The sequence below is a fragment of the Penicillium malachiteum genome, assembly GCF_028827825.1.
Source record: "Penicillium malachiteum strain IBT 17515 chromosome Unknown utg000002l:1.0-8849297.0:1.0-8852440.0, whole genome shotgun sequence".
In the NCBI taxonomy this organism is placed as follows: Eukaryota; Fungi; Ascomycota; class Eurotiomycetes; order Eurotiales; family Aspergillaceae; genus Penicillium; species Penicillium malachiteum.
In genome coordinates this window covers 2,740,325-2,758,992 of record NW_026643095.1, presented here as the reverse complement: position 1 = coordinate 2,758,992, position 18,668 = coordinate 2,740,325, and the positions used below count along the sequence as shown (strand labels likewise).

Here is an 18,668-nt window from a genome sequence, read left to right as displayed (position 1 = left end):
TAGATCAATGCAGATCTTCGGTAAGAATTGAAGCGAAACATAGATGAAGAAACCGAGAGAAGAAACACATATCATGTTAATGCGTAGCGGTACTGAATATCATGATGTAGTTATTATAATTCAATTGGCTGAATAGCTTTGAATAGACATACTATGTACGTGATTTCTATACAGGTACAGCCAGTGTTACCTGACTAGTTGATCTGAATGAACACCACTTGGGGTGCGGCATATACGTCTGGCCGTCTCAGGCATGGTTGTCCAAAGAACCTGACGGACTTCTTTTCCAACCTGCTCGATTGAATCCATGGCCCATAAAACGTCCAGATGTTCATATCCATTAATAATCTTTGAATGAACGACTCGCACATGCGGCTCGACTCCGTCCTGGAAGCGACGAAGAAGTCGACGGCCGTCAACGAGGGCATCGGATCCACCGACCCACATGGCGAGGGGAGGGGTCTGAGGGCCGAACCAGGACCTGTCTCTTTGTGGACCGAGGCATGGAGCCCGAGGATCATCGCAACGCTCAGTTGGAGATGATATGTAGTCCTCTCGATTGGAATCATATTTTGATTCATTGAGAGGACTTAAAATGCAACCATGTTTTGCAAAGCTTTCGCTGCCAAGCCACCAATGCATGCTCTCTGCACTGACATATACAGGGGCGAATTGAAACATGCGATGGCGGAGGTCTCGTTCCCAGCGATCATCGGACCAGCCGAAGAGAAATGAGAATACCCAATATGCAAGGGTTCCGTATACTTTTGGAGGAGCATAACGGCGGATAGTCATCATGAGCGGAATGAAAGAATGGATCCCGAAAACAGTCCGGAACATCCCCGGTGAAAGAGAGCTCATGAAACGGAAGTAAGGCTTCCTAACTAGTGGTCCGGCATAAACAGCTGGGGCAAGCGCGCAAAAAACCGAGATCCGTGAACCAAGCTCAGGGCGGTGTTCTTTTGCTAGTGCGACGAAGGTTTCAGTAGTGCCTTGTGAATGACAAACCAATCCCAATTTTTCAAATCCCGTTTCATAAAGAACACGCGAGGTCAAAGCTGTCAGGTCAAGGGTCCCGAGATGTCGAATATCCCATGACCACATACGAGGATCGGACGTGGAGAGAGTGGTGTGCTCGGGAGTTAACCCGCAGCGATTGTTACCTAACCAAACGTCATATCCTGACTTGCAAAGGTAAAATGCAAGACTGTCATCATCGTTGGTACAATATGCGCCCGCGCTTTGAAGTAATCCGTGAACGAGTAATACTGGATAGCGGCGGCCAGATGCCGACCCTGAGGGGCCTGGCTGTTTTTCTCCACTGAAGACTGCGGGGCCTCGTTCGCGTCTCTGCTCAGCGGAGAGAGCTGTATATTCTTGTGGATTATACACATGCCATAACGTGATAATAAAACCATCTTCCGTCTGGACACGAAAAGTCTCTACATCCAGACCGACCCTTCTGGCATAGTAGGCCACATCGCAGACGATTGGGTCTTTGCCCCCTTCCAAGGGAGGACATTCTTCTGAACCTTGCTCTTCGTCGACATGCTTTTTCTGTCGCTGAATGTGCCATTTGCGCTCCAAATCGGCTCTATTTGCCCTTCTTGTTTGTTCTTCGGTATGAAAAACTCGTTGCGATGGGGTATGACGTAAAATCGTGTTGGACAGTGTTGTTCCCGCTATGCATGCAAGCGCGCCTAGGAATATAATGGTGAGGAAAAGGAGGGAGAGAATAAACGAAATGATTTGTATGCAGGCGTATTGTACATTGCGAGCGAGATTCGGAGGGCCGTAGGATGGGAGGGGAGGGAACAGTGGATGGTCGATTGAGTCAACCGATACGACTGAAAAGCCATTTTCAGTCGACTTTTCGAGAAGAGAAGGCGATCTCCGATTCATATTGTTGTTCCTCGGGTATATATGTGTGGAAGATTCGGCCATGTCTTCTATAATGGGGGTTGACCGAGTTTGTTGATCCTGGGATCGGTCAGACTTCCGCGCGGGTGGAAGTGGAGCAAGATTTTCGAGAAGAATCGTGACCGACATGATCGCGCGGTCAAAAGGAGATAATATATGTACAGGGCCGCATCATGGAGTCACGATGTCAGTCAAACCGGAGAGTGAAAATAAGATCATGAGGAAACATCATTTCTTCTAGAAACTGGGGTCCGGGGATCACATGTGTTTGGATTGTTTGGATCAGGGACGGTCACGTGTGATAAGAGATGACCAATAATAAATGTCTGAAAAATGGAGAAGGCATGTGAGTCAACGCCACATACCTCAGGCATCAAGTTGTTACTAAATTTAGCTCTATAGGCATTGCAGACACTGGAACTAAACCAAAGTCCATATATTCAGAATTCAGAATCAAACTATTTGAGCACTTGGAAGAAGAGAAAAGCAACTTCGAGTTCGAAGGGAATCGACCGCTCATCCAGAAATCAACCCTCCAATCCCTATATTATATACTGTTAATAGTATACCCCGGTATCACTCTACCAAAACGACTCGCTGAGGGAAATCAGGTCCGAGCAAGAACCGTGATATCACATGTGCAGGAACAAAAAAAGGCCGGACACTCCTTTTAAACATTCGCTCTCATATCAATGCTCTCCATATGAGTCGCATGCTCCCCACTTCGCTTTTCATTAGCCTCCATTTCGAGCTGAGCAAGGTCACCCGGCTTAGACATGGAGACATCGCGAACATCAGTATAGTGAACCGAAGGGACAAAGTTCTTGGATTGCCAAGCAAACGGCACCTTCGAGTACAGTTCGTCAACCTGTTCCAGGGAGAGACCCTTCGTCTCATAGATACAGGTATAGACAAAGATGGCACAGATGAAGCAGAATCCACCCCAGATGAAGAAGACTTTGGACTGTAAATTGGCGTTGCTCGGGCCACTGTTCACCATGTATGGTGTTGCATATGCAATAGCCCAGTTGAGTAGCCAGTTGGTTGCGGTTGTAATCGAGAGACACTTGGCACGAGCTTTAAGAGGGAATAGTTCACCAGTAACGACCCAAGCAACGGGTCCCCAGGAGCTTGCAAAAAAGAAAATATAAACACAGACAAAGGCGATGAGAACCTTGTTCGCAACGGTTGAATTTGTTGTGGTGCCGACAATTGCCACAATAAATTGTGAGACACACATGCCGACGGCACCGAACATTAACAATGGACGTCGGCCCCATTTTTCAACCATATAGAGACCCGGGAAAGTTGAGAGAACATTGATAATGTTGGTGATTAGAGTAATGACGAAAGAGTTTTGGATACCGGAATTTTGGAAAAACGTGGTGCCGTAGTAAACTAGAAGGGGAGAATTAGCAAAAGAATTCTCAGCTTTGAGGAACTAGGGTAGACAAACAGATGAAATTGACACCAGCGAGTTGTTGTAGTGCCTGAACAGCACATCCTGTTGCCAGGCGCTTTCCAAGGGAGCCGCGCAAAATCTCAAGATAAGTAGCCTTGCCAAGCTGTAGCTCAAACTCGTGATTGGCCTGGATTTCTGCGAGCTCTTGAATAAGAGCAGAATCATCAACATCAAGACGACGAAGACGAGCAAGAGACTTAACAGCCTCTCCGGACTTGTTCTGTTTTATGAGGAATCGTGGTGTTTCAGGCAGAATGATCATTCCCGTGACCAAAATGATAGCCCACGCAAACTGAATTGCAACAGGAATCCGATAGCAGCCGGTATCGTTGCGATCTTTGGTAGAGTTGTTGACGATAGCAGCTAAGAGCAAACCAAATGTAATGGCAAGCTGATAGGCACCGACTATAGTTCCACGAATCCACTTAGGAGCTGTCTCGGACTGATACAGGGGGACTGAAGTAGAGTTAGCAACATGTAATAAAGACTGAAGTAATCAGAATGAGGAACCTACTGGTAGCAGAAAGAAGACCAACGCCTAGACCAGCAAAGAACCGGCCAGCCACAAATAATGGGATTGATGTCGATGCAGTTTGTAAAATGACACCAAAGCAGAAGACAAAAGTCTCGATGATCATAGCAATGCGACGACCAAAGTGGTCCGCAACAGGGGCAGCACCGAGTGCACCAAAGAAAGTTCCCGCAGAGAGGAGGGAAACGATCATGGAAGATTGCGAAGAGGTCACATCGGGGAAATTATCTTTAGGATTGATGTAGCCAGTTGAGAACATTTCACGCCAATGTTTCATGGCTAAAATCCCGCTGATAGTTCCAGTGTCATATCTAGAAAGAATGATCCTGTCAGCTAAATCCGTCTAGATATGCAAAGTGACAATCGACTCACCCAAATAGAACACCTCCAAAGGCAACAAATAGACCGATGATGATGGCTGGGGTTGCGGACCCGGTAGCATCATCTGGCCTCTTCAAAGCGAGGCCCATCGTGAGAGGACTGGGTCAAAGTAGATGCGAGAGAAGGGAGATAAATTGAACGTGAACGTGGACACTAGTATCTAATGATTGAATAAAAAGTTGATAGAGTGAAATAAATACACTCCAAGAATATGGAAAATAAGACTCAAATATGGCAAATCTCAAAATCATAATAAACAGAGGGCAATCAAATGTTTTTGTACTCCACTACCCCATCCCACGCGGGGCAAAGAGATCTCTAGACATGGAGTAAAGCCAAGGTCGGCCAATGCGTCCAAGAACCGCCGGAACCAGGAAATGCATCACATCGCCTCTCTTCCAGGCCCGTCTCTACTGTGTCCCATTCCTCCATGTTTTAGAGGATAGACATGGGGCGAAATAGGGTTGAAACAGAGCGACATGTGGAGCAGGAGAAGGCCAATGCGGCCACGAAGATACATGGAACCCGATGAGACTATTCGTGGATCTCATGTAAATCGGTTGCCTGATAGACGAATCAAGAGAAACATTTGAAAGTTCTCGAAGAGAGTCCGCTCTTGGGATCGGCGAGATATCGCGTGGTGTGTATTGCCTGCATTCGGGGTATAAATTGACTGTCGGCTCAACTTGCCACTCGATATTGAAAAGCCAATGAATATTGAGTCAGGCGGCTCATAATTCTGTTCCTCATTTAGCATGTGTGTGTTTTTTTTTATAGAGTAAACCGGAAACAGGATGATCCAGGGTCCGGATATGGGATCGGCGTCTTGAGAGCCGCATTAGGGGAACAAACAACCGTTTATCCCTTGCTGGGCACACTCTTCTCCGAAATTGGTCCAATATTCACAAGTGCTGCTTCAAGTGAGAAAATATGATTTAAGCCCATGGGGATATTGACAATTCAAGGTTGGGGTAGTGCTCGAGCCAATTTGGTGCCCGAGTTGGGTCTACACTGCCGGTTGTATTGCAGAGTCTCGTGCTCGTGTATCCCATCTCCGCATCAGGCTCCACATTCCCCAGTCTCATGTCATCCCCAGAATCTACCAAGTCGATCAGCATACAAGACACCATTGATCGGCGTGGGTATCATCGGACTTGCACCGGCATACTCCGTACGGGATACGCAGCACTGTGCATGGAGTAGTACCGGCCGATGAAATTAAACTCCAGTCCACTGGGATATGAAATGGCTCATCTCACCGGATCCTGATTAAGAGAAAGTGGCAACATTGACTTTCCTCTCAACCTTGAGACTTTGCGTTAAATGAAGGTGATACCAATGAAATGGAAATATTCTCAGTACCGGCCCGAATATCACGCTTGGCTAAAGGCTAATCAACAGATGGAGAGTCTTCCCGTGATAGGGATTGGGTAGTGGTTCCGATTGAGTCCCGAAATTAACCCGCTCTCGGTGCATTACGGTGAAATTCACGGCGAAATCCACGGCGTGCTGACAGTGTACTCGGGACTGATCAAACAGAGTATCTCGGGCCCGAGTAGCCAAGAATGGCCAATGCTGCTAGTGCAAGGAAGTTGAAACGGAGGAGCGGAAGACAAAATGCTGCCAAGGCGTTGTTAATAGATCCTGTTGTCGATCCAAGTTTATATACACAGTTGTTACTAAATCTATTTCCTATGTGCAATAGACCACAGAGAACCAGCTACCAGCGCCAGATCAAAAAGAAATACACCGGTAAAACGACCTGAGCGACCACTCGCACCGAGTGCACAAATTCGCGGCCCATTGAGTTCGATTTTTGACGAAATCCGCGAGCACGTACTGGGCGGTAACCTCCTTTGTCTTTCGAAGTGGTGGTTACTAGGTCATCTTGATCTAGGTTCCGATAAGCATCATGAGAAGCTTTGGTGGCTGGGTAGCGGGGGAAAGCAGTAATACCGACACGGCTAGCCAGGCCGTTTGGAGCCAATGTAGAACTGGACATACCGGAAGTTTGGTACTGGTGTTTATAAGAATCCCCACGACGTTCGGAGAGGGGAAGGACGGGGCTCTGGTTTGAAAGTGCTGGTTCGGAGGGGAAAAATGCATGAAAGGAGGACCTGAGGAATAGGACCAGGAGACTCAAGCCCAAGATACATCCATAGTGAATGAACATACCGAGTTGGTCGGGAAGGATACATAGATGGTTTTGAATCGTCGGTGCTGAGCCCTGTTGTAATGATTCACCAGTCTCTGGATTAATTGGATTCCATAGGCTGGTCATCAAGAAGCCTGGATGCCGAACACCCATGGCCCAAGAGAGACTCTTGACAGTGATTTCCCGAGGCGAACCATTGAACTCTCGGTGGATCAGCTCGCAGTAGTCATGATCATCACCCGAGTAGACCTGGACAACGTTGGGTCCTGACTTGGTGACCACTTCAGTTGAAATGGTTGGTGTCAGAACATTCTGATACTGATATCCACCAGAAATGCTGAGAGAATTCGGCTCATCTTCCTCTAACTCCTCACTTGCCGAGGACGGTGGATAACGCTCGCGAAGTGGACCGCAGGGAGTGGCAGGCTTGCGAAAAAGGGGAACGTGAGTGAGCAGGATGGTAGGGAGATTGACGGGTTCATCTTTGTCAATGCCGTAGATTGCTGAATCGGCTGGTTCCACGATGCGATAATCAAATTGAATACCCTCGGACCGATTTTGCATCATCCGAAGTTCACCCATTTCTGCCTTTCCTCGATGGTATGTCATCTTATTGAGAAAATCATTTGTCTGCTTCCAAATAGGATCAGGGTAAGCTTCGTTGACGACGGAGCTGGTGCTGCCAGTTTGGGGATCCACTTGATCCATTGCGCTCAACGAGACAGTATCCAGCGAGACGAAGGTATGGTTTCCAATAACATCCACCCGATTGCTCTGACCGAAATACGCCTGGAAACGGTCCCGCACGGGTTCCTGGATGCCATGTCCAAATCCCAGATCGTGGTTCCCAGGCAAGCTGGCGATTAACCGACGACCGCGACCGTCGATACGGAGTTCATTCTGATTCATCCACGGATCCAAGAATATCTTCATAAAGCGCCCGTATTCCTTCTTCCAAAAGGAATCTTTATATTTTTGATAACGCTCCTCTGGACTGGTAGTTGTACTAGTGGCCCACTCCCTTCCTCCATCAAACAGGTCGCCAAGGAATAATACGGAATCGGGAATGAGCGCATTCTGGATGGAGGAAAATGACCGACGAAGGTATTGGTCTGTGTACTCGACGGTCAATGTTGAGAGAGGCCACGGACGGCCAGGGTAGGTGTGGGGATCAACAAGTTGCGGGTCGGCGATAAAGGCGACGCGGTGCGGCGTAGCACCTTGCGGCTGTAAACAGGGAAATTGAGGTCAGCCTTAAATCCAGGTCACAGAGGTTGAAATGAGCGATGAAGCGAGTGCGCCACCTACCCATTTTTCCCAGTTCTCCCAAGCGCAAGCATCTATGCTTTCTTGGAAGACTGTGCGCTCCCCCCGCCATAAAGTAAAAAGCCATAATAAGATCAAGGCATTGACCAGAGTGAAGATGCGCCTGAAAATCAGCGACGCGAACCCGCGAATATCATGTCGGGCTTGGGATCTGGCTGTTTGGAAGGCCGCGGTCCCTTCCGCCATCCATTGGCTCGCCACGTTCGGTAGATCATTCCATGGCCGATCAGATGTTGATTTCGAAGAAGGAGCAGACGTAAAGGAAGGAAGGGAAGAAGCGCCTGTATTGCGTGGGTAGGCGTAGCTCATTTCTGATTAAAATAGAGGTAGTGGTTCGACCCTTGATGACACGGGGTCCAAAGTGGGGAATCAATAAAAGGAATGACGTTGCATGCTCTAGAAAAAAACAAGAACACCCAGATAGAATCGGTAAAGAAACGAAATCAAAAGAATGAATAGAAAAGGGGTAAAGTGAAGAGAAAAGAGACTTGAATTTCACAACCAAAATGTCTCAAGTCATGATGTGCAGGGTTGGTCTGGAGTCAAGGGGACTATGTCGATCCCGCGTCACGTGGGGATTGCCGCATTCATTTATATTATGATAACCGGCGATGAGGCTGTGCTAGCTGAATGAAAATTATTTTTAGTTCTACATTTGATTCAGGAGAAAAAAAAGAGAAGATAATGTGAGTTGACCAGGAATCTGGGGCTGTTCCAACTGGATAAGTAAAGCTCCTGGTAGAACAACCCATATCCAATCTCAATTGGTAACAATTCATTAAGGTAATAATACATGCACAATGAGGGGGTCGGATATCAAGATGAAGAGGATGATAGGAAAGAGGATTGAAGAACCAGACCATATGTCCTGGCATCAGTTTGTGGAAAAACTGGCCCACCAAGGACAAGAATGACGGGCCAGTTGTAGGGGTACAAGATACAATCTCGCCAATAGATCAATACTAGATACAAAAGGCAAAGATCACAACAAGGAAAAGAGGCTTAGCCGAGCCAAGAATCGAAAATGAAAGGGGATCGAATGAGGATGCATTCTAGACAGACTCAGTAGATTTTAGGAAAGACCGATCATGGCCTGGAGTCACAACAAAAAGACACCAAGAGCCAAGAAAAGTATGAAGAAAGAATGATTGTATGTGGGAATTGAAACGCGGAGAGAGAGGGAAAAACTCTCTAAGAAGACTTTTTAGGGCAGCATTGTCCTCCCTGAGCGCAATTGTCATCACACTCGAGAAGGCAAGCTTGGGTATCACTGTCCCGTACACTGGCGGCACCACTGGAGGTTGGGTCATCGCCTCCGTTACGGGATGATGATGCGTATGTTTGGTTTTGGAGCTCATCACCCTCGCTTCCAGGAGCAAACTCAGGTTGAATGGTTGAGGAATGAATTCCATAGGCATGGAGACACCGGCGTACCTGGCGAGCAAGGCGCATGTAGCGCGCTGAACCTTCGTCCTTGATTCCGGTATCCACTTGAATATGAATCGAAGCCACGAGCTTTGTATCACTAAGCTGCCAGACATGGAGATGGTGTGTTCCAATCACGCCCGGGAGGCCCTCAATATCTTCCTTGATGTGGTCGATGCTCAGGCCTTTGGGAACAGCCTGCAATAGAATTCGCGATGCAGCCTTGCAGAGGGGAATCGCCGATGCAAGAATGATGAGGGTGATGACGAGAGAAATTCCTGGGTCAACATAGTATCGCCATTCGTAGTCAGTCAGCCAAATGATGAGTGCAGATGCAATCACACCAATGTTGCCCAAAGCATCTCCCATGACATGCAAAAAGACTCCACGCATGTTGAGGTCATGACTATGCCCTCCCTTCTGGCTCTTGGGCTTAGGCTGGGCATGGTTGTGATCCCGGTGGACATCAACTTCCGCATGAGTGTGAGCCTTGATGGGGAGCGTCTCTTCATCAGTGTAGTTGGAGGCTCGGTCCCGATTGCGTAACAGACCAGATCGCTCTGTGGGAGTTTCATCTTCGCGCGTATCCGAATCGTCAGATGACTGACCGTTGTCAAAGGATTCCCGACTAGCAGCAATGATGTCCTGTCTCATGGTCGCTGGATGCACATAGATGTCCTCAACACTAGTCAGGCCTGTGCTGTACCGTCTTGGGCCCCGAGTCTGTGGATCCACCCGGCGCTTACGAGATGGAGATGATGGCAGGTCACTTGCAGTATGGTCATGGTCATGACCATTGGCGTGATGGTGATCATGATCAGTAATCGCAGAATCCTCGTGGTCATGGTGATCGTGGTCGTGATCATGGCCCGCCTCCACATCCTCTCCATGGCCGTGATCATGACCATGACTGTGACCATGGCCACCATGAGAGTGATCGTGGAACAACGCCAGTCCCACAATGTTAGAGAACAGTCCAAAGCAGCCAACAATGCAAACGAATTTAGGGTTCTGCACTTCCTGGGGCTCGACCAATCGTTGGATAGCCTCTAGGAAGATTGACATGCACAATGCAACCAGGAACACCCCGTTAACCAAAGCACCCAGAGTTTCGGCTCGTTGCCACTATATTTCCCCAGTTCCCATTATTAGATCATCGGTTGCAGAATGCGACAAGGTGGATGTGTATTGCACTTACACCATAAGTGTACATTTTCGAGTTGGTCTCGCTATTAGCGACCTTCACGGCCCATAGTCCCACACACAAGGAGAGAACATCATTCAGCTGTAGATTTATATCACATTAACATTTGTTGTGCGCGAGAGGAGGAGGAGGAGGGTTGTACCATGTGAAAGGAATCGGCGACCAGAGCAAGCGAGTGGACGGTATAACCTAAACAAGAGACGCGTGAGCCATAGTCAAACGGCAGGCCAAGAGACATTGCTTTCAAGCCTGGTGGATTTTGAGATTTTTCATACCAGTGATCAACTCAAGTAAAAAGAAGATAGTGTCGATTACCAGCAGGATGATAATCCTGTTGGTCTTTGAGAGTCCCATTTTCTTGAGCAGTACCGGTCGCGTATGCGCTTGATCGCGCGCGGAACTCCCGTGAGAGGGGGGTAATGAAGAATATCAAGGTCGCCTATCCCTTGATCAGAAATCTAGGTACTGAAGAGAGTTGCGAGAGCGACTTTTATGTAGGGGAAGAAAGGGCCCAAGGGGAAAAAACCGGGCCGATGTCCACTGACGCAAGTGGGGAGGTCTCACGGTTCAACGGGGCGGAAGCTGCTCCGATCGGCCCCGTAGAGAAATCAGCTTATCTAGGATAATTCTCTGGACTTGAATAGCATATATAGGATGAGAGGAACATTTCCATCTTGGAGGAAATGAAGATGTACTCTGGTTTTAAGTATTCTTGAGATCATTTTCCTTTGTCCTACCTGGTGAAATTTGGAATATTTGACCTCTTTGTACTGCATATAAAGCATACTCTTATGCCCCACTCCACTACAGATGGGTACAGCCTTAAAGAGCACTATAACCAATCGGAGGATGTAGAACTACTGCCCTGGCCAGCATGCAGCTTCGCGTAAAAAAAGAGCTAACAAAATAATTTTTGGATCCATAATATCATCCGGGTCCATATAATGAACCATGTCCAGGTTCAAATTGTTACTCGGTACGTACGCAGCTCCATATGGGCTTTTTGCCAAGATCCCGCTAGTCTCTGGATCAATTGATATAACCTCACCTTGACCAGTTCTGGACTTTCACTTCCATATACATTGCAAATACCAAGCGGTAGCACTTAGTTATAGTCTGACACATGTGCATATAATTTCGGCTATCTGAGTTGTAGTGCCGGCAGTTGATAGTAAATAAGTACTACTACGGGTTGCTAGTACTAACAGACCCTGAGGCTTAATCGTCAGGATCTAGGGCTCGGATTATACGGCAGACTCCGACATCTGGAGTCTCGGAATGAATTCTCATAGACCCGGACCACTAGAAACTTGATTATTCGTACCTGTGAAACTCGCTAGTGTTAAGTGCCAACTAGTATCTACAAATCGCTACTAGTAGACGCACAAGTGCCTGAGATATGTGGGTCTTATGAGTACCTTGAAGGTTAGTGAGATGAATTTTCGACTCGGTTTATGGGTTCAAGTTCAAATGTTGTGGCATGGAAAGGGAATCATGCACACTCAAGTTACAGTGCTATATGCCAGTGTCCAGCTGTGCTTCCTGATGATTGACTTCAGTACATCGTAGTAAACACTGGCAATGCATGGATAACATCATGATCAATACTATCCAGATGTCAATATTTGTACTTGCGTCCTGAGACATGAACACATAGTATGAATGGTCAGCCGGTACTTCAAGGCAGGTACTACTAGTACAAGTAGTGGAGTGCAGAATTTTCAAGCTCAAGTCTCATTCAAGTTGTGTAGGTTCGGAGTACTCCGTACGTTGTACTATTTTCGAGCTGATAGTATTATGCTCTAACTAGAACATTTGACTAAAGTTCTCAAGAGATAGATTTGGAGATGGAGCTTTCTGCCGTGGCTCCAACTATTGAACTTGGACCTAGAAACTGAGAGAAACTTCAAGTTAGCTCATTCAGCCTCAATTGAAGCCCATCCATATAGACCAGTTGACACCAGTTGACTGATATTGGCTCCACTCCCGACAACTTCCGTTTTGGGAATAACATAAGATCTTGGAGGCGAAATCTTGGCAGAAGAGTTCTCAGGTGATTAAGCCAATCATAAGAAAGTTTTGAATTCTGGGATTATCAATCTAATCCACGTTGCTTCCTATCGCCCATAATAGGAAGTTATGAGGAGGAGGCAAGACTCCCAACGGCTCGAGTTTTCCAGCACTAGTACCACCGGCAGTATTCGTCCTATATATATCAGCCACCATGGAATCATATAAAATTGGATCAAAGCCCTGGAGATCACAATTCTGGAGTTATCTGAAATATGTTCAGGTCGAAATCAAATAAACTGAAGCAGAAGTTGTGAAAGTCCAATCGTGGAATAGCCTCAACTGTCCACGGCATAAGTAGGAATACCGCAACCATGATATCCGATCACCAGAAACACGAGGGAAGAATGGATGGCCACGATGTTCCTCAGAATATGCCAGACTTAGAGAAACTTGGAAAAGAACGACCATCAACATTTTCAAGTCTATGGTCTGAAATTGCATTCTGTTTCTCGGTGGTGATGTCTCAAATACTCGGCGTTAGTTTTCTTCTCCATCTTTAAATCAGACAAATCAGTTTTGCATATGACAAGCTAACAAGTGAACTTGAATTTAAAGGAATTTTTCATCACTGGATCCAATGTCATCACGCCCACATTGGTGGTGGAGTTGGACATCCCCGAAGCATCAACGATATGGCCCGCAACCGCCCTCTCTCTAGCTGTTACCGCGACACTTCTCATTTTCGGTCGCTTGACAGATATGTACGGCGGATACGCAGTTTATAATATAGGATTGATGGCCTTGACTATTTCCTCCATATTAGTTGGGATATCTCAATCCTGGTTGATGTTGGTTATTTTTCGCGCATTCCAAGGTCTGGCCCTCGCAGCCTGTCTGCCATCGGGCATGATGTTACTTGGAAGTGTCTATCGTCCCGGACCAAGAAAGAATTTAGTCTTCAGTATTTATGGAGGCTGTGCTGTTCTGGGATTCTTTTCGGGATTCTTCTTCGCTGGCGTGTGCAGTGAGTTCACGACGTGGAGATGGTACTTTTTTATTGGTGCCATTCTCTCAGCTATCACCTTGTTCTCATCATTGTTCTCGATTCCTCGACACAATCTTGAAGAACCACGAAAGCCTGTTCGGATGGACTGGGCAGGTTGTTGTTTGTCCATTCCTGCAATTTCACTCGTCGTGTTTGCCATCGCGGACAGCCCTCATGCACCACAAGGTTGGAAGACACCGTACATTCTTGTACTCTTCATCGTGGGGTGTTTACTATTAGGCTTGCTGGTCTGGGTAGAAGGATGGATGGTGAAAAATCCTCTTCTTCCTGGTGACATATTTCATGTCCATTCGATGGTACCCTTGATCATAGCGTTGCTATATCTGTATGGCAGCTTGGGAATTTTCCTGCTTTATGGAGTTTTATAGTAAGTCGCCAAAGCCCTGAGGGTACTTCCAGCCAATTGCTAGCAAATCTAACACTTCACTAGTATGTCTGAAATTATGGGTGCATCCCCTCTTCAAATCGTGGCCTGGTCAACCCCAATGGCGGTAGGTGGTTTTATTCTTTCAATAACCGGTGGTCTGATCCTCCACAAAGTATCAGGGACTATTTTGATGATAGTCTCCTGTCTCGGATATGTGGGATCTGGATTATTGCTCGCAACAATTCCATTAGGTGGAAATTACTGGGCATTTATCTTTCCCGCCATGATCTGCGGGACGATCGGCATTGATATCAGCTTTAACTTGGCCAATGTCTTCATCACAACAAAGCTGCACCAATCAAGACAGGGGTTATCTGGTGCCATTATATATTGCACGATGCATATGGGAATTGCTGTGATGCTTGGGTTTGCGGATATAGTACAGACACAGACTTGTCATCTCGGTCGCCAGGAAAGCTACAAGGCTGTCTTCTGGTTTGAATCTGGACTAGCGATTCTTGGGTTGATCTTGGGTTTACTATTTGTTCGAATTGATCAGGCTGAGAGTGAGCTGACGGAAGATGAAAAGATGCAGTTTCAATCTTCAGGAAGAGAACACATCGCGACCGGTTTGGATGTATGAGTGAGATTAATGCAGATTTATTAATGTACTTGAAAAAATGGAATCTTGTCAAGCCGAAAGGAGTTATTACTTGTGACAGTAAAGCAATAAAGCAAAAAATTATACATGTAAATATTTCAACATAATACCGACGCGAACCGCATGATCGGAACTTTCATCGTTCTAGAAGACTACATAATTCGAGTCTAGCCGCAAAGATTGACGATGTCGGTGGGAACGTATGGGCTCATGATATCGACGAGCTCAGAGAGCTTGATCCAGTCGAGTGTACCGTGAATGGTCTCGATTGGCTGGCCACTGTACAGAACACGGACGTACAACTCATCGTGCTGACCTTCAGCCTCCCTGTGATGTATCAGTAACTGCAATATATAGATAGACACGGAAACTTCGAGACTTACCAAACTTCGAATGCGATGTTAGAGCCCATAGCTGGCCAGCGGAGCGCATTGATGCCCAAAGATCCGAGAACAGGGCCAAGATCACCATCATGAATGAAAATGTGGGTGTAATCCAGGGTAGAGGTACCATCCTGCACGGCTTGAATACGAGCAAGAACCTCACCAATGAAAAGACCCTCAACGACCTGAATGTACTTCTGAACGTACGCGTTGGTGCGCCAGTAGTAGTTCCATTCCCAGTCACCAGCACGGAAGACTTCATCAGCCATTTCAGTAGTGACACAGTCGGAAGAGTTGGTGGTGCTGCATGGGAGGTCATAGCCGTTACAAAGGCGAGCCTGAAAGTTGTCGGAGAAGTGGTCGAAAGTGTCCTGCCACGAGCTGGAGGTGGCACCGAGCATGGAGCCAAGCTTCGTGCGGAGCGTCTCTGTCACGGTGAGATGCTCATCCCACTCGGTAGTAGATTCGAGCTCATCAAGGGTGGTATCGATGGCACTGCAGGAGTAGCCCTCGTTGACGGTATCAACAGAAGCAACCATCTGATGGAGCGGCAAAGCACCATCGTATTCAGGCCAAACTCCGCGGAGGACGGCACCGGCTGAGCCCTGAGTAAGAGCGGAATCACTGGATCGGAACCAGACACGGTCATTGGGCTTGGCTGGGAGCAGCGAAAGCTTCTCACCGTAGACCTTCCACAGGTCACGACCATGCTGGTATCCATCTTGCACGCCGCCTACTGTGATCTGGGGATACTGACAAGTTCCATTCACTCCGGGAGTGAAAGGGTTTGTCGAATCCTGGTAGGTCTGAGCATACATGGGGATAGGTTGAACGCCGCTCTGGCTGTCCGGACCAGCATAGAGATATGGCCGCACATTGTCACACTGGTATGGTTGGTTCTAAAATTCAAATTAGTCGCCATAGTCAGATAGTGGAAATTTGAGATACATTTGCATACCTCTCCCCCAGGTAGAATGTTGTAAGGCGAACGTCTTTGGTGACGTTGTAAGTACTCAAGGTAGACAAGCTTGCCCTTGACCGATCCGTTGGCAATGGGCTCTGGTTCCTTATACTCCGTAGTGCGGGGATGGGGCATGGAACAATAATCATATGTTCCGTAAGGGGTTCCTTCAGTAGGACCATTTGTGGGAGCTTTGTAAATTCCACCGTATGTTCCAATTGAAGCATTTGAAATATAAGAAGTGTCGTTCAGAGTTGGGGGATAGAAAGTATCCAGGGGTGTCAGAGCCAAGACTGAGCTGGCAGCACTGAGCATAACGCTCGCAGTAGAGACAGTACGCATTTTGAAGAAGCAAGTGAAATAATCAAAGAAAACCTGAACAATTGACTTGAATGAAAATTTTTGAGGCATGAACTCGTATTTAACTCCTTCAGACTCGCATCTAATTCCCGGCACGGATGATATGGAAGATGCCGAACGCGCTAAGGATCAACTAAAGTAAGGATCCACTTTTCTTGACAGCCAGTCGTCGTATTAGCATCATTACACGTGGGATCAGCTCGCCTAAGATCATACGGGATCTTGAAGAAAAACGTGTAAATGTCTGATCTCTGATAGATCGATGATTGCCGACAATGGTGGTAAGCGAGATGACTCGGATGTTTACCGAACGCCGGAGAAGGGGTCCCGAATGCCGGGAAAGGGGTACAAGCGCCATAAAGGAGGCATATATTCCAATGGAATGACACACTCGTAGTTTTGATCAATTCCCGAAATTTTTTGTTTGTCCCACGTGGTGGCTGTATCCTCGCTGCGATGAAAGCCAATTCCCTCGCATTGGCTACCATGCTTGGCCTGTTGCCATTGCCTGGCCAGTGCTCCAAGCTGTCTAGCTTTGCGCTTGACAAAGTCCTTGAGGACGCATCCCAGATATTTGGCGACTATGTCAAGAATACGGGTAGCAAAGCAGAATGGATGAAGAATTATGCAGATGATACTTTGCTGGTTCACATGAACATTCCTGGTACCCATGATAGCTCCACCTGGAACTATACCCAGGCTACCCAGGATGCCATGCTGGGTATCACGGACTTGAACCAGGTGACTGTACCTGTCCCCGAGACATTCCGTTGTCAAGAGCTATCGTTCATCAAAATGCTTGACATGGGCATCCGGGCGTTCGACATGCGTTATGCTATGGACCCAACCAACACCTCCCTCGTGTTTTACCACTCCGAGGCCCTGTTGTCGGAGACCGCCAATGTGGACAATGTCCTCTTCGGCTTCTATCAATGGCTTGACGATCACCCATCCGAGACTCTCTTCTTGTCTTTCCAGTATGAGGGATCGACAGCCAAGTACGCCAGCAACGATGCTGCAGTACAGACACTGCTCTTCAACTCTCTCACCTCTCCCGCTGCCAAGTCCTACTTTGTTCAAAGAAAAGACTCACTCGGCACGCTAGGATCAGCTCGTGGAAAAATCAATTTGCTGCGCCGATTTGATCTCGATGAGCTTCCATCTTCATATGAGGATGCGATGCCAGGTCTCCACTTCTCGCCCAGCCTTTGGACTGACAACGATCCCAATATCGTGCTGACTTACAACACGAAGGAGAACTTGACTGCATACATTGAGGATTTCTATCAGCCCACTACCCCGACGGGCTCATCGGCCACGGAGAACATCCGCTGGAAGTACAATGCTACTTCCTCGCATATCGTCAAGGCCACTACTGAAGAGCCCGATAGTCTTTTCTGGACATGGGCCTCCAGTGAGAACACAGACAATACCCCTCCTGACTGGCCGCGAATCATGGCCATTGGAAATGGTACTGCCTCTACACCTACTGGAGGTGTCAATAACCTGCTGGTTCCGTTCCTCAAGGAGCAGAAGGATAAGCGTGTCGGCATTGTCATGTTTGACTTCTTCGATCAGCCAACGGACCTGATTGATGTTTTCCTCAGTCTTTAATAGAGAGTACTGCGATGTGCGGGTGTTGCACACTTTTCATCTGCGAGTCATTCGCTAGATCGTTATTGACACTTGATATTTGAAACATCACCCGAAGGGCAGCAAATAGTTTGTTTGGAAGATGGGATAGACGGAAGTCCAAGAACGGAGAGATGTAAATGAGCTTGAACATAAAGAATGAAAATGTGATTTTGTAATGGCTGGAATTCATGGGCCATGGCCTCCAAGGTTCATTAGGTGACCGCCAAGTAGAGCTATAATAAGTGAAAGGAGCCCCGTGCTTTAAACCTTCGAGGATTTCAAGCCACCACCAGTTCTAGTAACTTCAACCGGGAACTCGGATAAATCGAAGGTATCACCGAGGAGTAAGTTCAATGCAAGCCAGCCGGAGAGCCAAGCAACTCTAGTAGGTGTAGGTTATCACTTGCGTAAAGCTTGCCTTTGCCTTCCTCTTGGCGATCAGCGGCATTTTGAGGCTGATACCTGAAAATTTGTGGGGAATTTTATAAGCTTGGCTCGACGTAGAGGAGTAATGGAAAAAATCCATAGTAGATATAGCAAGTTCAGACATAGGAAAATGATATTATAGTAGAATATTTTGAGTTTATACTTGCAGCACTTCCAAGGTTTGGAGACACGCGTCTTTACAGTGTACATCGATATGGAATTGATTGCTCAGCGCTTGGAGAAGCCTTATAACTTTGTGGCTGTTCCTTGGTCGGAGTCGCGTGGTATTTGTTTGTTTGTCTCAACCAAGACTATCCCCATGTAGTGATGGTAAGACCCAACATTTTAGTGACGCATACTATCACCATTGATTAAAAGACCGGAATATGCT

At 47.2% G+C, this 18,668-nt stretch overlaps 7 protein-coding genes across 7 annotated transcripts; 2 read left to right on the top strand and 5 right to left on the bottom strand.

The window, feature by feature from the left end:
- Positions 1–186: 186 nt before the first annotated feature.
- Positions 187–1,902, bottom strand: N7483_004091 (putative ab-hydrolase associated lipase; the record flags this gene model as incomplete). Its single annotated transcript, XM_057087528.1, has 1 exon — positions 187–1,902. The coding sequence occupies one exon, from the start codon at positions 1,900–1,902 to the stop codon at positions 187–189; it is 1,716 nt and encodes a 571-aa protein (XP_056947357.1).
- Positions 1,903–2,590: 688 nt separating this feature from the next.
- Positions 2,591–4,384, bottom strand: N7483_004090 (sugar porter family MFS transporter; the record flags this gene model as incomplete). The annotated part of the gene is made up of 4 exons (XM_057087527.1): positions 2,591–3,318; positions 3,377–3,838; positions 3,897–4,225; positions 4,287–4,384. 4 exons carry the CDS (start codon positions 4,382–4,384, stop codon positions 2,591–2,593), a joined length of 1,617 nt encoding a protein of 538 aa, XP_056947356.1.
- Positions 4,385–6,015: 1,631 nt separating this feature from the next.
- Positions 6,016–8,085, bottom strand: N7483_004089 (putative manganese ion homeostasis (Fr); the record flags this gene model as incomplete). Its single annotated transcript, XM_057087526.1, has 2 exons — positions 6,016–7,677; positions 7,759–8,085. The coding sequence occupies 2 exons, from the start codon at positions 8,083–8,085 to the stop codon at positions 6,016–6,018; spliced, it is 1,989 nt and encodes a 662-aa protein (XP_056947355.1).
- Positions 8,086–8,967: 882 nt separating this feature from the next.
- Positions 8,968–10,759, bottom strand: N7483_004088 (cation diffusion facilitator family transporter; the record flags this gene model as incomplete). The annotated part of the gene is made up of 4 exons (XM_057087525.1): positions 8,968–10,326; positions 10,400–10,486; positions 10,548–10,654; positions 10,681–10,759. The coding sequence occupies 4 exons, from the start codon at positions 10,757–10,759 to the stop codon at positions 8,968–8,970; spliced, it is 1,632 nt and encodes a 543-aa protein (XP_056947354.1).
- A 2,030-nt stretch (positions 10,760–12,789) lies between these two features.
- Positions 12,790–14,494, top strand: N7483_004087 (putative MFS multidrug transporter; the record flags this gene model as incomplete). Its single annotated transcript, XM_057087524.1, has 3 exons — positions 12,790–12,954; positions 13,034–13,809; positions 13,915–14,494. The coding sequence occupies 3 exons, from the start codon at positions 12,790–12,792 to the stop codon at positions 14,492–14,494; spliced, it is 1,521 nt and encodes a 506-aa protein (XP_056947353.1).
- A 185-nt stretch (positions 14,495–14,679) lies between these two features.
- N7483_004086 (histidine acid phosphatase) lies at positions 14,680–16,198 on the bottom strand (the record flags this gene model as incomplete). Its single annotated transcript, XM_057087523.1, has 3 exons — positions 14,680–14,839; positions 14,896–15,794; positions 15,854–16,198. The coding sequence occupies 3 exons, from the start codon at positions 16,196–16,198 to the stop codon at positions 14,680–14,682; spliced, it is 1,404 nt and encodes a 467-aa protein (XP_056947352.1).
- A 504-nt stretch (positions 16,199–16,702) lies between these two features.
- N7483_004085 (uncharacterized protein) lies at positions 16,703–17,830 on the top strand (the record flags this gene model as incomplete). The annotated part of the gene is made up of 1 exon (XM_057087522.1): positions 16,703–17,830. One exon carries the CDS (start codon positions 16,703–16,705, stop codon positions 17,828–17,830), a length of 1,128 nt encoding a protein of 375 aa, XP_056947351.1.
- Positions 17,831–18,668: the final 838 nt, after the last annotated feature.